Raw genomic sequence first — 20,215 nt, 5'->3', positions numbered from 1 at the left:
CTGCAATGTCCTTTTGAAATGTAAAAGCTTGGATGTCGTTTTATAAGTTGATCATTCAATTTGTACAGTTGACCCTTTCTCTTATGGTGAGCTACTGTCATGAGGAGTGGGTCTATAAATCAGGGTGAAATAGTCGCAGACAAAATTATTGGCACCCTCCACTTAATATAAGAGAATTCAAGAAAACATGATGTATGCAAGCATTTAGTGAACATTAGCCACTAATTCATATATCACAGGCCAAAATACACAATGTTTATAAACAAAAAAAAAAAAAACAAAAGCACTTCAGTAATTTCAAATATTTGTCCAAGACAAAAGTATTGGCACATTTACGTTAAGTCTGTAAAAAGGTAACAGAAATAAAAACCATTATACTCTATTTAAGGTGCGTTATAAAGTCAATAGCCAGAAAAGAGGTTTCCAGCGTTTTGGCAAGACAACAGATGATGGTCAATACAGAGAAGTTCACGTTTGAGAAAAGCACTTGTAGCAAACTACAACAAAGGAAATGGTTACAGAACAGTATCAAAGAAATGTGGAATACCAAAATCCACAATCAGAGCAATAATCAAGACGTACCACAGAAGAAATTCTATTGAGACGCTTGAAAGACATGTCTGTCCAAACAAATTACAGAAAAAAATCAAAGATTAACAGCCAGGGACTTACAGAAAGATTTAGAAGCATCAGGCATCATAGTGCATGCAAGAACTGTACAAAGGATACAGAACAGAAGAGTTGTTGCAGGTAGACCTCGCTATATGCCAATTTTAAAGAAAATTCATAAAACAAGAAATAAATTGCGAGGAAATATGAACAGGAAAATGAAGCATTCTTCAACAAAATTATCTGGTCTAATAAGAAGTTTTCCCCAAATGTGGATCACAGTTTGGAGAAAAAAATGGAAAGCATTATATGACAAAAACCTTGTACGCACAGTTAAACATGGAGGTGGTTCGATCACGATATGTGATGAAGCTCGAATTAATGCAGCCATGTATCAAAACATTGTACAAAGTACAATGATACCATCTGTTCATAGGCTGATTGGCAGTTTATCTTCCAACATGACAGCGACCCAAATCATACAGCTAAGTCAACTCTGGAATTCTTGAAGAAAACTAAGAGAAAACTTTTGGAATGGCCTTTGTAATAACCAGATCTCAATTCAATAGAAATGCTTTGGACTGATCAAAGCTGCAGCCAAGCATTGTGTATCCAATCTGTCTGAGCTGAAGGAAATGATGCAAAACAGAATGGGCTCAGATTTCAACAACAACCTGTAACATACTGCTTGTAAAAGCAAAAACAGGACACACAAAATACTGAAGCAAGGGGGCCAATACTTTTGTCGTGAACTTTAAAAAAAATAAGTTTGTTTGTTTTTTCATAAAGACAATTAAATTACTAGAAATTGTGTATTTTTATTTATTTAATTAATTAATTTATTTTTATTTATTTATTATTTGTTTTATTAAAAAGTGGGTGAAGTTTACTAAAAACTTATCCTTAATCTCTAACCTTGAATTATGGTATAATAAGTGTAGGGTGCGAATATTTTTGTTTGCGACTGTATATTCACCTATTTTAAACCACCAGGTATTTCATTATTTTATTTTATTTTTATTCCTTTTTTTTTTTTTTTAAATCAGTGTAATGTTATTAAAATAAATGTATTTATTTCAAATTGGGGAAATTGAGGACGAAACTTTTACAAGCCTTTAACCACTGACTGAAAGACCCAGAAGATAAAATACAGGTAGGATTGACGCAGTTTTTCAATTACCAGATTATAATTCAGTCCAATTGAGTGAACTTGACTCCAGGTTGTCTCCAAGGTAATTCAACTTCTTAGCATTATTAGTAGAATCTTAAATGTTGGTTCAGTGTCAACATTTGATTGTGTTCATTATTTGATCTTGGAATTTTATGAGAAAGTGTTGTTTGACTACTTCTAACATTGTGTTTCCTCAAACAAAATGATAGAAATCATTGCACAGAAAATCTTAAATGTCTTCTTGCTGCCCTGGGTGCCTGTAGAATACTTTTTATATTGTACAACAAATGTCATCTCAGATTTGCAATGGCACTGTTAAATTCTTTGGAAAGATGGTGTGTTTTTTTTATCTGTTTATCAAGAAGATTATCTTATTCTAAGATAGTGTGGGCAGACTGGGACTGACATGTCTTCTTTTCAAATTCGCGGAAAATCGCTTCTGGCTCCTGTATTAGTTTTAGCCTCTCCCGGTCTTCTTTGAGTTGTAAGCATGGACTGCAGTGTGTATTAGCAGACCGCTTGCCTCTTGAAGGGGTTCAAGAAAAGGTCAGGGAGTGGTGTGGGAAATGCTATGAGATAATGCAGTGACACAGAAACTGCTGCAGCTAAGAAGGAGATGCACATCCACTTTGGTTTTCATCTGTAAGACAATTTGGTGAGGTGCTGTAAGTGAAAGAAATCTGGGTTTAACGTGTGATACTGTGTATAATGACTTCAGTGATGCATATCTGATTATTTCATCTGATTTGACTTATATGTAGGTCAGCACATTGTAACCTACCCCCTACCACCCAAACAACCCCCTGTCCTACACACACACATTTCGGAAAGAAAGAATATGACTTGGGTTTGAGGAACTGTTCAAGGAGAAGTATATTGTAGCGAATATTTTCCTTTTCTTTGGCACTTGCCGTTTTCTTTTTCTTATTTTTTTCTTATATCTGACAAATCACAGGAGATGGATCATGATGGTGAGATCGTTCACGGAACATTTGATTCAGCAGGTCAAGGTAGGATATTTACAGCAGTCTGTCTCGAATGTTTAACTATTTGAAGACGGTTCTACTGTTAGTTTCGATTTTCATCCAGAGGGTTATTTCATTGATTCTTTCATTGGAATTTGTTCGCGCACCAGTTGGGGGAATAACACACAAGTAAAAGACAAAAACTTGTTTAAAAAAATAGCTGACGAGACTGTGTTGGTTTTGTTGGGACAATACTATATTTTCAACAGAAGTAAAATTCTGAAAATATCTCTTGCCAAAAGAGACAACATGATGGACTGTAATACAGTACATACTTTTAAATCCGGTACATATTATGTGTATTCTGTTTGATTCTGTAGCTATCCCAGAAAAAATTGCTTCTGAAATGACTCCTCATGGCAGATTGTAGCGAAGTGAGGTGGAGTCTGTATGTGAAGCCTTGTGTACTGAATTTCAACACTCATTTGCTTCCCCACCTCACTTCCCTGCAATCTGCACTGAAAAGTCTTTTATATTATTGTTGGAATAAATTAGCCATTTAATGTTAGGAAATTATAGATAGTATTCCTTTAAGACTTGGGGTGGTGGTCGTCCTAGAATCCTGTTCTCCATCATTTGGTTCCTTTGCTAACAACCATTTAATAATAAACCATTTAATTCATTTCAACTATTGCCAAGCCTCCTGGAAGTAAATTACATGTGTACATTTCCTTAACCTCAACAGCCAACGGATTAAACAAATTAGTTGTTTTTTGCTTCCAAGAAAAAAAAAAAAATATATATATATATATATATATATATATATATATATATATATATATATATATATATATATACACACACAGTGGCTTGCAAAAGTATTCAGACCCTTGACCAATTCTCTCATATTACCGAATTACAAATGGTACATTGAAATTTCGTTCTGTTTGATATTTTATTTTTAAACACTGAAACTCAGAATCAATTATTGTAAGGTGACATTGTTTTTTTGTTGGGAAATATTTTTAAGAAAAATAGAAAACTGAAATATCTTGCTTGCATAAGTATTCAACCCTTGTGCTGTGGAAGCTCCCAGTTTGCACTGATGAAAGAAATTGCCCAAACGAGGACACAGTTACCTTACCATTGGCCTCTACCTGTGAACCATTAAAGTTGCTGTCACATTTTCTGGATAAAAACCCCACTGTTGAAGGATCATTGGTAAGGCTGTGAATCTGAAGGAAAATGAAGACCAAAGAGCATTCTACAGAAGTTAGAGATAAAGTAATACAAATGCATAGATTAGGGAACAGGTACAAAATAATATCCAAGTGTTTGGATATCCCAGTGAGCACAGTTGGATCAATAATCAGGAAGTGGAAGCTGCATCACACCACCCAGGCACTGCCAAGAAAAGGCCGTCCCTCAAAACTCAGTGTTCAAACAAGAAGGAGACTTGTGAGAGAAGCCACTGAGAGGCCAACAATCACTTTGAAGGAGCTACAGAGTTCAGTGGCTGGGAGTGGAGTAATGGTGCACCAGTCAACCATATCAAGAGCTCTGCATAACACTGGCCTGTATGGGAGGGTGGCAAGAAACAAGCCGTTACTCAAAAAGTACCATCTGAAAGCACGTCTGGAGTTTGCCAAAAAACATGAGAGTGACCCAGCTGCGATGTGGGAAAAGATTTTGTGGTCAGATGAGACCAAGATAGAGCTTTTTGGCCAAAACTCAAAGTGCTGTGTGTGGCGCAAACCTAACATTGCCCATGCCACAAGACACACCATCCCTACAGTGAAGTATGGTGGTGGCAGCATCATGCTGTGGGGATTCTTCTCATCAGCAGGGACTGGGCATCTTGTTACAATTGAAGGAAGAATGGATGGCGCAAAATACAGGAAAACACTGCATGAGAATCTGCTTTAGTTTGCTGAAAAACTGAAGCTTGGGAGGAAATTCACCTTTCAGCAGGACAATGATCCCAAGCACAAGGCCAAAGCAACATTGGAGTGGCTCAAGAACAAAAAGGTGAATGTCCTACAGTGGCCCAGTCAAAGTCCTGATCTCAATCCCATTGAGAATCTGTGGCACTATTTGAAAATTGCGGTCCACAAGCGTCGTCCAACCAACCTGAACAACCTGGAGCAAATCTGCCAAGAAGAATGGGCCAAAACCACTCCGACACTGTGTGCAAAGATGGTACTTACTTACCCCAAAAGACTTAAAGCTGTTATTGCAGCGAAAGATGGCTCTACCAAATATTAATGTGTGGGGGTTGAATACTTATGCAAGCAAGATAGTTCAGTTTTTTATTTTTCTTAAAGATATTTCCCAATATAAAACCAATATCACCTTACAATAACTGATTTTAAGTTTAAGTGTTTTAAAATAAAATATCGAACAGAACGAAATTTCAATGTACCATTTGTAGTTCAGTAATATGAGAGAATTGGTCAGGGGTCTGAATACTTTTGCAAGCCACTGTGTGTGTGTGTGTGTGTGTGTGTGTGTGTGTATATATATATATATATTTTTTGTGTGACCAATATACCAATTATTATTAATTTTATTTATTTTTCTCCCTAATGTCCAGTTATCCCCACACAGCGCAGATATTAGAATCTCTTTTACGCCGAGCAATCCCGAGCAGTGGGTGGGCTACCGAGTGTTATCCACTCTGTTGCGCTCGGTGTCTTGCCAGTAGGGTTCGCTGTTGCGCGATGAGGAGAAGTAGTACCTTCCAGTTTCCCATCCCCCCAAACCCGGGAGACTCACAACCAATGTGGCGCCCCCTTCTGAGTCCCCAGCAAAGTTCAGCTTCTTTGCACAGCCCGGACGCGAACTGGCACCGTCCAAGCTGTGTGACTCATCCTGCTCTCCCAACGGTAGCGCTTAACTGGCTGAGCCATTCGGGGATCCTCAAGAAGTCAATTTTGGTGGTTCGTACATGAGCACCTCTGCTATATTCCTTGTTTCCCTAAGATGGATCTCTTTTAGGACGTTTTCTACTGGATTGGATTGGACCGCTCTTAAGTTTAACTGCAATCAGTCGTCCTTCAGAGGAAATTAAACCACAGTGATATATAATAGCAATATAAGGCAGTGTTGTTTATGCTTGGAGTGACACCAAATGCTTTTTAAACTTTGTAATGCAGGATCATTTTAAAATGTGTTTACATTTACAACTTGGACCTAGGCTGGTTTAGGGTCGATCACATAAAAATATTCTTATCATTTGAGCCACCATGTTTACACTTGAGCACAGACCTAAACTGGCTTTGGTCCCGTTTGCATGTGCATACCCCCTGAAATGTAATGCATGCCCGATGGCATCATATTGACCACCCCTTGCATGAGGACATTCCCCTTCCCAAAACACAGGTGTGGAAGTGTTTAAATCAGGGATCTCCAACCCTGGTCCTGGAGAGCCCCAGTCCTGCAGGTTTTCAGGTGTCTTTACATTATTAATGGCTAAAGATCTGAAACACCTGTTAATCTTGACTAATTAAGCTAATAATTGGAATAGTTTCATTTAATTGGTTGCAGTTAGTACAAAATGTGGTTGCTAGAATTAGAGATATTCGATTCATCATATTTCTTTCTTCGGTACCCCATTAAGCATTCTTTTACGTTTTTACTCTCTTACCTGCTAAGCTGTCCATGCGTCCCCCTGTGTTCCAGTCTTTACACTGAAATCAGCCGACAGTGGTCTCCAAGTTTTCAGTGTATACGTGATACACTGTCAAAATGAAAACACTACAAAGTTAGTGTCGGCTGTGACCTTCCTGAGCATTAACACAATCCTGACAACGCTGATGCATAGACCTGATCAGCCTCTGGATAGACTGCCGTGGGATGTTCCGCCACTGTTCCTGTGCAGCTGCAGGCAACTTGCGAAGGTTGGCTGGTCGCTTTTTGTCTCCTGTGGATGGCACTGGCGATCTGGTCCCACAGATGTTCTATTGGAGTCAGGTCAGGAGAAAAAGCTGGCCACGGCAAGACCTCGACATTATTTTCTTGAAGTCATGCAATTATAATCCTAACACTGTGTGGTCTCCGAAGTTCATGACGACCTGTAGAGATGGAGCAGGCGCTCTATAATGGCACAGGACACGTCTTCACAATACCATTTCAGGGCAGTGGGGGGGTTTTTTACGTCACAATCTGGGGCATGCGCCGTTTGCACTCGCATTTGCGCTGTGATCAGAATACAGCCCCTAGTGTATATAATGAACGGATGTTCATTATAACGGGTGGAACTCTTGTTAGCTACAATTACTGTATTCCTTTGAATTTAAGACGCAGCACAAAATTTCAACCCTGAACTTCAGGACAAAAATAAAAATAAAATAAAGATGCATTTACTCCTATAAGAAAACGACGTATGGAGGCAGTTTGCAGCCGGCTGCTGTCACACAGAGCATTACAGTTATCCACTGCTTTTCATTTCTAGCTGTGATTACTCGCACCTGTTTTTCTCCCTTTTTGTGAACTGTGGTATTGCTTGGCATGTCAAAAAATACAGGGGTCAGATTAGAATTGAGCCTAATAAAGGAACACTTAAATTGTAAAAGCTTCTCTTCGATTTCCTCAAGAAGCTAATGACGCTTTGTGACAGGGAGGATCCTGTCGCTGTTTCAGATGCACTGCTGCTGTGGTAAACAGAAACACTTGCCCAGAGCTGAGCTATTCAGAACATTAGCACCCGCAGCTGTACGCACATTACGCACTGTGCGTGTCAGATTTAAATTTTTTTTTTTCATAAGTGTTTAAAAATCCTAAATACGCAATCAATTTTAGTTAATGCGTAAAGCTGTGAATAGCATTTTGCTCCACAGCTTGTCTGCTACCCCTAACACCTCTATCTCCCAGAATACAATGTTTTCAGTTACCAGAAAACTGCACAATTAAAAAGCTGCCCAACAAAACATTAACCAATCTCTGGCTGGCCCTGTTGTCTTTGCAGCCAAGCACAGTAGGAATTCAAAGCTACACAAGTTGAAGCATAAACACCCCAGGTCAACTACAAATCCAACTGGAACCATCGTCAGAGTCAACCGGGGAGGGGTTCGGGTGTCCACGCAGCCCATGCCTGTTTTAAGAATGCAGCAGCGCCAGTTCGAGGCTGCTACACAGGCGGGCGCTGAGTGAAAGCTTGCTTTGTTTACATCAAGAAGAGTGTCCACTCCGCAGGATAACTACTATGGAACCCTTCAACTTCTAGTCAGTCACGTTGCTGTTTGTGTACTCGGGCTGCCACATCTTTTGTTGACGGTTTTTAGTACACACATCACTGTACTCAAATTTAAGACGCGGCCCATTTTTGAGAAGAAAAAATTGGTTTAGAAAGTGTGTCTTAAATTCGAAGGAAGACTGTAATTTTAGGTCCTTAATAGACATGTCCCACATAACCTGTCTTATCATCTTTCCATGTCCTTGTTGTTCAGCTCCAGGCTTGAGTTGCCAGTCTCTTGGTAATACTGCCTCCATGACTGAGATGATAAAGGGACAGAACTTTGGTTTTCTTAGAACCTTTCCTTCCCTATGTAATGCTCTTCTTCTCCATGGGATAATGTCTCTGACATATTTAAAACTCAGTTTAACTCTGATTTGTTGAGGACTACTTGAAAGTAATGAGACTTAAATTCTTAACCAACCATTTTTTAATAATTGATTACAGCTTTCACAGGCATAACTGTCTATAAAATGTATATTAATATTGGTTTTTATACTTATGTTACTATTGAAGAGACCATATCCTGATCATTTTTAAACAAATCAAATAAATCTTAGACCTTCAATACAGTGGATTCTTGCACATTCATCTGGTAAGTTGAAATTCAAGTGCCAAATATATTTCCTGCAAGTGTGTTTTTTTGTGGCTGAGCAGATCTCTTGCACACATAGGTATTCAGAAAGTCAAACTGCTTTTGGAGGCTTCACGCCAGCAGGAAAGAGACTGGGAAGCATAGCACTGCAATGTGGAATTTATTTCAAGCACAGTGAACTGCTTTTATAAAGTGTGTTTGCATTTTTTGTGGTCAGCTCCAGCTTTCACAAGCGGTACAGTACTGAAAAAGTGCATCAGAGCAGGCAGTGGCCCCCTGCCTTTTTACAAAGGACTTGCCTTGAAAGCTAAATATTTCAGGTTGCGCACTGCATATTTAATGCCAGAAACATGCCATGGTAATGTAGTGATTTTATATTATTATGATATCTCTGTAAATTACACACTGCCAAACAAACACAAGCTCCTTCATTGCCCTTTTAGTAACTGCTTGGAATTTCCATCCAGTTGACAGTTTAAAGGAACAGTGTTGTGTTGTTCATGTCCAGTGTAGCAAGAACGGAATAATTTCTCTTCAGGAGACTGTGTCAGCATTTGTATACCCCTGTGGCAGGCTGGTGAGCGGATAGAGGCCCAGAGACAGACAGCAGTTAAAAAAAATACTTTTATTAACAAATAAACAGAAAATAAAAGGACACAAGGGCCAAAACAAAGATATTCAAACACATATAACAAAGCAAAACTTACAAAATAAAGGTTTCCAGGCTGGGTGATGCCTTCACTGGATCAGAAAATATAAAAAACAAACCAAAAACCAGCAAGCACAACCGTTAGATCGCTTCCTTCTCTCCCTAATGGGAAGCTGAGGCCTACTTTTATGTCAGGTGGCTGGGTGCTGACTGATCGTTAATTACTGCAGTCAACCCCAGCCACCTGAATACAGTAAGGGGAATTTAACCCCATCCCTGCCAATCTGTACAGGGAAGAGCTCTGACGTGATTATGACATGATCAAGTATGACATGATTCCCCTTTCCACGTCCAATTTTTAAACTCAACAAATTGTACTGTAACTTAGATGCATTTTAACATCTTATAAGATCACAACTTCCCAACCAGATCGAAACAGCACCCAAAATGACCAGAAAAAAAAGGCTTGAGTATGTTATAAGTGAATACTATAATGAAATAATGTCTGGGGAATGTACTGTAAACTACCAGGCCTGCTTTCAAGAATATCAAACATACCAGATGTAGCAGCCATTTAAAGTTTTAGGTTTTTTTATATTTTAACATGATGGATACTGTAGCTATAAGCTATTTGGATGTTAGATACATCCTAATGCACTAGAACCTTGCTTCATCTCAGTGGTGTTATACACATGTTATTTAGATTGAACTGTCGCTGATACTGTGCTTTCTGAACATTGCGTCTAACTTCCCCGTCCATGAACTGTCAAGCTGTAGATGACTCATATATAGCCTTAGGCTTGCAGACCCTCTCTACTGTCCTCCATTCCCTCTTTTATAGTACATTTGCATTGCACGTCATTGTGTGGGGTGACACAGCCTACGGTATAAACTGAGTAATCTTCATGTCAAAGCCATGCCCAGCACTTGACTTAACCTTGGAGTGTGTGCATATTCTTTCACTTCCGTTCAGTGTCATAGAAGAACAAAACCTCACTATTCATAGACACCACAAAGAAGATACTGTGAGGCTTTTTAAATACAATACAGAGCTCCATTAAACAGTGTCCAAAAGATGAATTTACCTCAGTGGAAAACTCTTGAACAGTGCGAATATTTATACAACCAGTTTAAACACACACTTGTGATAAAAGGTTGTTAGAAGTACTCTTGAAATATCAAAGTCAGATGCATACAGTAAATAGTAAGCAAAGTAGTAAGTTTCACTGAAAATCATAGACCTGCTTTAAATATGCATGCTGTCAGAGTTATTGTTTTGAAGTTTTTTTCGTATGTGAAAAAAAATTAACATTTGAAATGAATGCAAAAGTTAAATATATATTCAACTTAAGTGTATATTTTTAATTAAAGTGAAAGCAACGATGTAATGTACACAACATATTTATTATTCAATGTAAAAGTACAGTAAAGCCTTAACGCATGTGGATGTTCCAAAGGCTATTACAGTGGCCAGTTCCTGAGCAAAAATTAAAAAAAAAGTCACAAACTGTAGAAACCAATTAGAGTTTCATCAGAAAACATTACAGCTCAGCTAGCAGCTTGGCATTCCTGCTGAGAAGGTTCAGTTTTAAGAAATCTGTAGGATAAATTGAAAACTTGGTTGTTGTGTTGGTACTGAGAAGAAGTAAGAACTGTTAATTAATTATTATACAATTATAACCAATCAGAAACAGACCCATGTTGCTTTAAGGTTCCTTTTGAGCTGTTGACATGTACAGTGCCAATAATGATGCTGGAGGATTATTTTTCCTTGTGATACGGCTTCGTACCTGATTAGTTATGGGGCTGGCTGGTTTACACACAAACTCCTAAGACACAAACCTTTATTGCAGGTTATAAAAAAAAGTGTTCTGTATAAAGTATCCTACGGCATTGTATTCCATTGTTATCTGATGATTGTTACTTAACTTTGTAATTAAAAAAACTAATTGTTAACGTTATTGTAAAACTTCAGCAAACCAAGTGTTTTTTGTGCATTTTTAATGTCTGCCTACATGAATGGTGTCCTTAAAACAGAATGGATGGCACTTTGGTTGTTTGTGTTTTGCAGATAAAAATTCAGTTTGAAAAAGCGACATTCAAACTGATGTGTGTGGTGCTACAGTATATGCATCTATTGTTTTAAAACAAGGTCCATTATTACAGTTTTGGAAATACTTGCTAGCAGAAAGCTTGTATATTGTATAGTTGTGGAAGTACTGAAGTAACGTACCAGCTATTTCCTATAGCTGTGGGTTATTTCAAATTCACATGCAATCAGATGATATTCTGTATTTGTACAGTATTTGTGGACTCTGTAACTGTTTTTGGTTGTGCAACTAATCCTACTCTGGTTGATTTACATGTAGATGTAGACCCAGATTTACAGGCCTATTGACTGGCAACCTAGAATCCATGCACTGAGCCATGATACAAATAAAATTGAACAGACCAGGGCTTTTTTTTTTTTTTTTTTTTTTTTTTAAATCCTATGTATTGTACTGCTTTTTTGGTCTGGTTCAACATGCTGTGTTGTCAGAATTTTTGTATAGCTTTTGGTACAAATTATTTATGATGTGGCTTCTAGAAATTGTACAATCATCGTTAAACTATCTTCCCACCATACATCCGTCGCCATTACTTTATTTTGTTAGGCCTCCAGTTCTTGTAGGCTTTTATGCATGACACATCAATAATTAGTTGCTTTAACTCATTCCCTGCCTTGCTGGCATTGAACCTTGTGCTTCCAGCCTGCCCATTCGATACCAACATCCAGTGGGGAATGAGTTAATGACTAATTTACTTCAATTTTAAAAAGTAAGTACTGGTGGACCAGTCATATTTTGCAGTAATGTTACATGATATGCTTGTTGTAGTATTAGATTGAGTTTGAACAACACATAAAGTAATTTAAGAACCAGGTTTGTTTTGAGGAAAACAGAGAACTCAGCTGGCTACTTCTTTTTTGCTTATTTATTAATTTCCATAGTTACTGGATTTTTCTTCGATTTGATAATGCGTTTTAAATGTGCTATGTAGTGCGTCTCAAGCTTATTTTCCAGTTCTGGGGCTGTAGAAGATAGGAAAGAAGTATGCTGACAGCCAGGGTTTGAATTGTGACGCAACCCCTGGAATGGCCAGAGCTTCTGTACAGTGGGAGTTTAACAGTAGAGTATTACCATTCCTATTATCTGTGCTTTGTGTCCCTATTCAGGTCAGAGCATGCGTGGGGAAACCTGCAGCTATTACAAAGAAATTATTCTGTTTATATCATTGTGAGAGGGTAGTGGGTGGAGCTTTTGGGAAGGACCAGAAATGACAGCACACAGGAGCCGGAAATGGAGATTAGTCCTTAGAGCCCTGTACCATCAATGGTATCAGGGCAGGGTTTTATTTTACAAAAACAATAAAAATAGAACAGTCCAGTATTGCAAAAAATAAACAAGAAAACCACCTGGAATACCAGCAATGGTAAACTCAGGTTTGAAATAAAAAGAGTAAACAAAAATGTCACGGTTACAAAATAACAACAAAGGAAGCACTGGGTTTCGTTGTGGTACTGCGGTGGGTTTCCTCTCACCGCTTCTTAGCTCCCTTCCACAGATTAATGGCCAGTCCTCGGTTCCTCACTCCAGTAATCCAACAGTGTCCAAGATTTTCAAGCTTCTGTGAATAACAGCAGTGAATGAAAGCAACAAAGCAAGCACAGCATGTGTTTTCAGTTCAGCCCAGACAGCGCGAATGGCAAAACCATACTGCTTAAATACTGCCAAGTCCCACCCCTGCAATCAGCACGCTGCCCCACGTCAGCCAATCAACGAGAACAGCACAGCTGATTGCAATGATGGGACCCGACGGCCGCATGGTTCTACCTTGGGCCAAGATGGCTGCCTGACCCGGAACTTCCTGCATGGTCAGAGTTCAGCCTCCTGATCCAATCACGGTCAACCCTACACAGCGCTGCCGGTGGTCGGGAGGGCAAATTACGACAGGGACTCCTTCCAGTCCTGTCACACATCCCCCCCCTCAGAGTGGAGCCATAGGCACACTCGGCCAACCCTAACTCCCCTAAATCACCACCCTCCCTTGAAAAAAAATCAGCATTTTGATGCTCCTTACCCGAACGATGTTTAACAGTGAAGTTAAAGGGTTGCAGCGCCAGACTCCACCGAGTAATCCGGGCGTTCGTGTCCCTCATCGTGTTTAGCCACTTAAGAGGAGCGTGATCTGTGACAAGAGTGAAGGACCGCCCCAGGAGATAATATCGAAGAGAGTTCATGGCCCATTTAATGGCCAGGCACTCCTTCTCAATAACTGAGTAGTTGCGCTCCCTCTGAGCCATTTTCCTGCTAATGTATAGCACGGGGTGCTCTACCCCATCGATCTCCTGGGACAAGACTGCCCCCAGACCGACATCCGAGGCATCTGTCTGGAGGATGAATTCCCTGTCGAAATCTGGTGACACTAGTGCAGGGGCTTGGCAAAGTATCCGCTTTATCATGTCAAATGCTTCCTGACACTCATCTGACCATTTTACAGTGTTTGGGGCGCTCTTCTTAGTTAGGTCAATCAAGGGGCTAACAATGGTGGAAAACTCGGGGATAAAACGGCGATAATAGCCTGCCAGCCCCAAAAGTGACCTCACTTGAGCCTTGGTTCGTGGAACCGGAGTGTCCACCAAGGCCTGGACCTTGGAAGCCACTGGTTTTACCCGACCATTACCCATGCTAAATCCAAGATATTGGGTCTCTTGTTTGCCAAACGCGCATTTACCTAGGTTGACTGTTAGCCCCGCCTCCCTCAGAGACTGCAGGACAGCCGCCAATCTATCAAGGTGCTCCTTCCAGGTAGAGCTAAAAATAACCACGTCATCAATATACGCTGCAGCATACTGATGATGGGGACATAACACCTTGTCCATCAGTCTCTGGAAGGTAGCCGGGGCCCCATGCAACCCAAAGGGCATGGTCTTGAAATGAAACAAGCCATCCGGGGTAGCAAATGCGGTTTTCTCCTTGGAGCTGGGTGTTAATGGGATCTGCCAATATCCCTTCGTCAGGTCCAGAGTGGACAAGAACCTCGCCTTACCCAGTCTGTCAAGGAGCTCATCCACTCGGGGCATGGGGTACGCATCGAACTTGGAGATAGCGTTCACCTTTCTAAAGTCCACACAGAAACGAGTGGAGCCATCCTTCTTAGGTACCATTACCACAGGACTACACCACTCGCTCTGGGAAGGTTGCACTACTCCCAGCTCGAGCATACTGGCCACTTCCCGGCGCATTACACCCCGCCGACTTTCCGGGATCCGGTAAGGCCTCTGACGCACTCGAACACCTGGCGGAGTAATAATGGCATGTTCAATAATGTCAGTTCTACCGGGCAACTCAGAAAAAACATCACTGAATTCCTCAATTAGTTGGCCCAGCCCCTGTTTCTGACAGGGAAGTAACTGTTTCCCCATTGAAATCTTAGTTGTTTGACCAAGTGGCCCCACCTCAGGACCAAAATCCTCCTCGGGGATATCATTAGCAATAAACAGGGCCTCTCTGTCTCTCCAAGGTTTTAACAAATTTACATGATAAATTTGAAGTGGTTTTCGATGGTCCGGCTGCCTGATTTCATAATTGACTCTCCCTATAGCTCGAACCACCTCATAAGGCCCTTGCCACTTGGCAAACAACTTAGACTCAGCTGTGGGAAGAAGCAGCAGTACCTTATCCCCAGTTCGAAAAGTCCGAATTTGTGCTTTTTGATTGTACTGCTGCTGCTGCTGATGCTGAGCATTGCGCAGGTTCTCTTGAGCCAAACGACCGACTAATTCCAAGCGATCTCGTAGCAGTAGTACATATTTGACTACATTTTTAGACGTAGAGGTTTGGTCCTCCCACCCTTCTCGCACGAGATCGAGAATGCCTCGGGGTTGTCTCCCATACAGCAGCTCAAACGGGAAGAACCCAGTTGAGCTCTGTGGCACCTCTCTCACTGCGAACATCAGGAAGGGAAGGAGTTTTGCCCAATGTTTTTGTTCCTGGTTCACAAATCGCCTCAGCATCTGCTTCAGGGTCTGATTAAACCTTTCCACCAGGCCATCTGTCTGTGGATGGTACACAGAGGTCCTGATGGGATGGATTTTCAAAATTTTGTAAACTTCTTTGAGGGTATCGGACATGAAGTTAGTTCCTTGATCTGTCAGAATCTCTTTGGGCACCCCTACTCTAGCAATAATCTTAACTAGTTCTTTAGCAATGGCGACAGCACTAGTGGAGCGCAGTGGCACCGCCTCTGGATATCGAGTAGCATAATCCACCATTACTAAAATGTGCGTATATCCAGAGTCGGCGGGCTGCACTGGGCCCACTATGTCCATTGCTATGCGATCGAAGGGAGTACAAACCAGGGGCAGTGGGACCAGCGGGGCCGGGCGAACCCGTCCCGGCGCTACTCTCTGACAATCGGGACACTCCGCTACATATTTCCTCACATCCATGTGGAGTCCCATCCAATAAAACCGGGCCAGTATTCGTTCCAAGGTCTTTTCCCGCCCCAGGTGGCCAGAAAAGGGAATATCATGTGCCAACCTCATGACCTCCCGGCGGAAAGACCCCGGAACCAATAACTGGGTTACAGGCTGTCCTGTGCCCGGGGCTTGGGATACCCTATACAGCAAATGCCCCATCACGATGAAGTGAGGAAATGTGAGCGGCCCGCAGCCTTCAACTTCCTTCCCCTCGACAGACCGAACCTGCCCCCGGATGTGCACCAGAGTGGGGTCGTTACTTTGCTCCCACTCCAGGTCCACACCCCGGTCCCAGAATTGCGGTATGCCGAGCGGGGCCTCAGTAGCTTCTGCTCTAGGGATCTCAGTAACCCGCTCCCGCTGGTCACACTGGACACCCACACCCTTCTGTGTTCGTTTGACAGGCAATGCAGATTTCCCCACCAATCCCCAGCCTTGTCTCATTAATGCCCCCTCAAGTTTCTCAGCCCTCCGCTCTCTTTTAGTTTTACGGGGCCGGAACCTGGAAGTAAATATGTCGGCCTGCAAGGGAAAGATCCGGCCAATTGGATCCCCCGTTGCGACCACCCCTTCTACAATGGGTGGCCGAGCCGCATTGACCTTAACTTCTGAATAGTAAGGCCAATCTCGACCCAAAATCACTGGGTATGGCACCTTTTTAGCGACGGCCACGACTACATGGCACGTCCGACTTTCCACAGTCATTCTAACTTTAGTGGTAGGATATGCCTTGGTTTCTCCATGAATACACGAGATGGTCACAGACCCCTGTGGCCGCCAAGGCGTACCCTCCAAGAGAGCAGACCGAATTATAGTGTGACTACACCCTGAGTCCACTAATGCGTGGGTACTCATATTACCAACATCTACATTAATAATGCAAGGCCCCTCCCGACCCCTTCCCCTGTACTCACCACCCTCTGCAGCCGGACATCGCAAGGCCACGTCACACTCCATCGCGATGGGACAGAATCTCGCGATGTGCCCCACCTCGTGGCACCGGAAGCAGGTAGGGGAAGGCGGCGCTGTGGGAGACGGCTGTTTGTCCCTTGGTCCACTAGGGGAGGTCCAAGGATTCTCTCTAGCCCAGCTGGGAGCTAACCTCTGTCTCCACTTTGGAGGAGAGGCGCTCAAAGGGACGGGGAAAACTGAAGGCCTCGTTGCAGTCTTTGGGTGCGCTGGCGAAGGCCGATGCCTCACTGGAGCTGGACTGGGGTCCACCCGAAGCAGTGCGTCCTCGAAGGCCTCCGCCAGCTCGACGGCCGTGTCCATCGTCTCGGGACTGTGGCGAGCGACCCAGGCTCGAGTCTCTGGTTCCAACACCTCCAGGAACTGGTCGACCGCCACAGACTCCATGATTTGTTGGGTGGTCCGTTCAGTGGGACGCAGCCAGCGGGTCAGATGGTCCCAGAGTTGCTGGGCCATGATGCGAGGCCGGGTTCCCTCCAGCCGCTTGTAACTCCGGAAACGCCGGCAATGCGTCTCCGGGGTGATATTAAGGCGCCGGAGGATAGCTGTCTTCACCTGGGAGTAATCTTCCGCCGCCACGTTGCTCAGAGCCTGGTATGCTGCCTGCGCTTCACCAGTTAGACAGGGGGCTAGTTGGGCTGCCCAACATCCGGCTGGCCACCCTGACACTGTAGCCATCCGCTCAAATGTGGTCAGGAAGGCCTCCGGGTCATCTTCTGGGGTCATCTTTTGCAGACGGATTTTGGGCACTGGCAGCACTGGTCCAGCTGCTGCGACCGGGACCTGAGCTTGGGCTTGGGCCACTACCAGGTTCTGAATGGCCAGACACATGGCCGCCATCTTGTCAGCCATCGCAGTCATGTGGGCTGTACGCTCAGCATCCCTCTGAGCATCCCGTTCTTCCCGACGCCGCTCTATACCATCACGGTGTCTCTCCTGATCCTCCAGAACGGCTTGCAGGGTGTGCCGGTCCATGCTCATCCCACTTCTGACACCACCTGTGGGAGGGTAGTGGGTGGAGCTTTTGGGAAGGACCAGAAATGACAGCACACAGGAGCCGGAAATGGAGATTAGTCCTTAGAGCCCTGTACCATCAATGGTATCAGGGCAGGGTTTTATTTTACAAAAACAATAAAAATAGAACAGTCCAGTATTGCAAAAAATAAACAAGAAAACCACCTGGAATACCAGCAATGGTAAACTCAGGTTTGAAATAAAAAGAGTAAACAAAAATGTCACGGTTACAAAATAACAACAAAGGAAGCACTGGGTTTCGTTGTGGTACTGCGGTGGGTTTCCTCTCACCGCTTCTTAGCTCCCTTCCACAGATTAATGGCCAGTCCTCGGTTCCTCACTCCAGTAATCCAACAGTGTCCAAGATTTTCAAGCTTCTGTGAATAACAGCAGTGAATGAAAGCAACAAAGCAAGCACAGCATGTGTTTTCAGTTCAGCCCAGACAGCGCGAATGGCAAAACCATACTGCTTAAATACTGCCAAGTCCCACCCCTGCAATCAGCACGCTGCCCCACGTCAGCCAATCAACGAGAACAGCACAGCTGATTGCAATGATGGGACCCGACGGCCGCATGGTTCTACCTTGGGCCAAGATGGCTGCCTGACCCGGAACTTCCTGCATGGTCAGAGTTCAGCCTCCTGATCCAATCACGGTCAACCCTACACAGCGCTGCCGGTGGTCGGGAGGGCAAATTACGACAGGGACTCCTTCCAGTCCTGTCACAATCATTTTAACAGTTCCATCAGAATTTTCATATGGTCCAATAAATTATGTTTAAATAAAATTCCACTTAATCTTTCATAGTCATTTAGTTTTTCTTATGCTCCTAAGAACAGTCGTTGCTGGAAACCAATTTCTGTTTGAATCTGAGCTAGCTATCCGAAAAGTCCTGCATGGCTTACATTGTAAAGGTGGGGGATTTGGCAGGCTGTGCTGCCAAGGGTAGGCCAGAAGTAGAAAGGCGGTGAATGAGATTGTAATCTGATTTAGTTCAGTAAGGTAATTTTACAGTACAGAGACTGGAGTGATGTGTATTGGAAGGTCAATGAAGGGAAAATCCTTGTCACGGTATGGTTTCATTCAGAAGCATGCTGCTTGTTAAACTTTTTATTTGTATTGTATTATATTTTCTTTTAGGTATTGTGTTGTTTTTGACATTACCATTTTAAACAGCGCAACCACCCTTCCAATTTTAGGTCTTTTAAATCAAACTATTCAAGAATAGATACCAAAAAAAAAAAAGAAAAAAAAAAAGAATTTTCTCGAAATCTATAAACTTTTTTTTAACGAGAGTGCATCTGAAGACTGAGCTCCAGGCAGTACAAAAACATTGCGCAGCCACTGCCCTGCATTCATCTGAATTCATAGGCTAAATAAAGATTTGGCAATGGCACATTAACTGTTTAAGGTCCAAAAATGCAACTATGTTGTACCAAAATTGAAAAATGTTATACAAAAAACATGCAAACAGCTTATTGAACTCTGAGAAAGAAAGTCAACAGGTTGAATCTGCTCCTCTTTACCTGTTGATGTTTGACACATGTACTGTATAGCCTTCTGGTGGGTGTGGAACAAGAGCCTGTAGGACCATTGTCGCACTTATTTCCTTTCAGATGTAGTGTTTCAATCAGATTACAACTAAATAGTTGTTATGGTTAGGGGTGCGTCGATAATTGGTAGCCTATCGGTATGGCACTGATAATGTATAATGTACACCAATATTCATGCTTGAATTTCTTCCAGCACAGAATTTAATGTTTGGTCAGGCGCACTTACTAATGACACAAGAACACAGACTCATTTTCTCAGTGCTGTGTAACATGTGATCAACATGCAGTAAATACGTCTCAAAAGAGCGATGTTTGATTTTTAATTTTTTTTTGAGAAGACAACAATAGGATACCGAGTTGTGTGCAGAACAGACTTGATGCTACATTAAATCCAAAGATGAACTGTGAGTAGAATATCGAATCCTAAATAACATCAATAGTTTAAATTATTATTATTATTATTATTATTATTATATTATTATTATTACTCATAGAATATATGTAGCCTATACAGTTACCAGACTAACGTTCAAGTAATGCTTTGTAGTTGGTTTCAGGCTGACAAAATTTGCAATCTCTCTCTTTCTCTGTTTCTGTCTCTCTTTCTCTGTCTCTGTCTCTCTCTCTCTCTCTGTAACCAGATATTTTCATGACATCCTTTCGGTTTTGATTAAGAGAACAATTTAAGCTTTTTTTTTTCTTCTAATGTACCGTATAGGTTGAAGTTATAATACGCAATGTTTGACAGAAGTGGCTGTAAAATTAAATTTTTCTACAGAAGTGTTTTTACTCGTACAAATGCAAAATGTTAATTTTGTGTGACATGTTGTAAAACAAATGTATAAATTGCTGACAAGCACACAATATAATACTAAGTTATTCTTTGTATTCATTTTCTAAAGTAAATGCAACAAGTAAACAATACCTGTTCGCTTTTG

At 42.0% G+C, this 20,215-nt stretch overlaps 1 protein-coding gene and 1 pseudogene across 1 annotated transcript; one reads left to right on the top strand and one right to left on the bottom strand.

Annotated features, from left to right (window-relative positions):
* The window catches only part of LOC121316080, a 37,906-nt pseudogene that overhangs the window by 14,275 nt on the left and 3,416 nt on the right, over window positions 1-20,215 (top strand).
* On the bottom strand, window positions 12,852-17,766 carry LOC121316079 (zinc finger protein 213-like). The gene is made up of 2 exons (XM_041250828.1): window positions 16,657-17,766; window positions 12,852-12,888 (listed from the first exon to the last, which is right to left on the bottom strand). Exons 1-2 carry the CDS (start codon window positions 17,690-17,692, stop codon window positions 12,881-12,883), a joined length of 1,044 nt encoding a protein of 347 aa, XP_041106762.1. The 5' UTR covers window positions 17,693-17,766; the 3' UTR covers window positions 12,852-12,880.

This window comes from Polyodon spathula, chromosome 5 (assembly GCF_017654505.1).
Source record: "Polyodon spathula isolate WHYD16114869_AA chromosome 5, ASM1765450v1, whole genome shotgun sequence".
In the NCBI taxonomy this organism is placed as follows: Eukaryota; Metazoa; Chordata; class Actinopteri; order Acipenseriformes; family Polyodontidae; genus Polyodon; species Polyodon spathula.
Note: the sequence above shows the minus strand (reverse complement) of the source record. Positions and strands in the feature narration are given on the sequence as shown.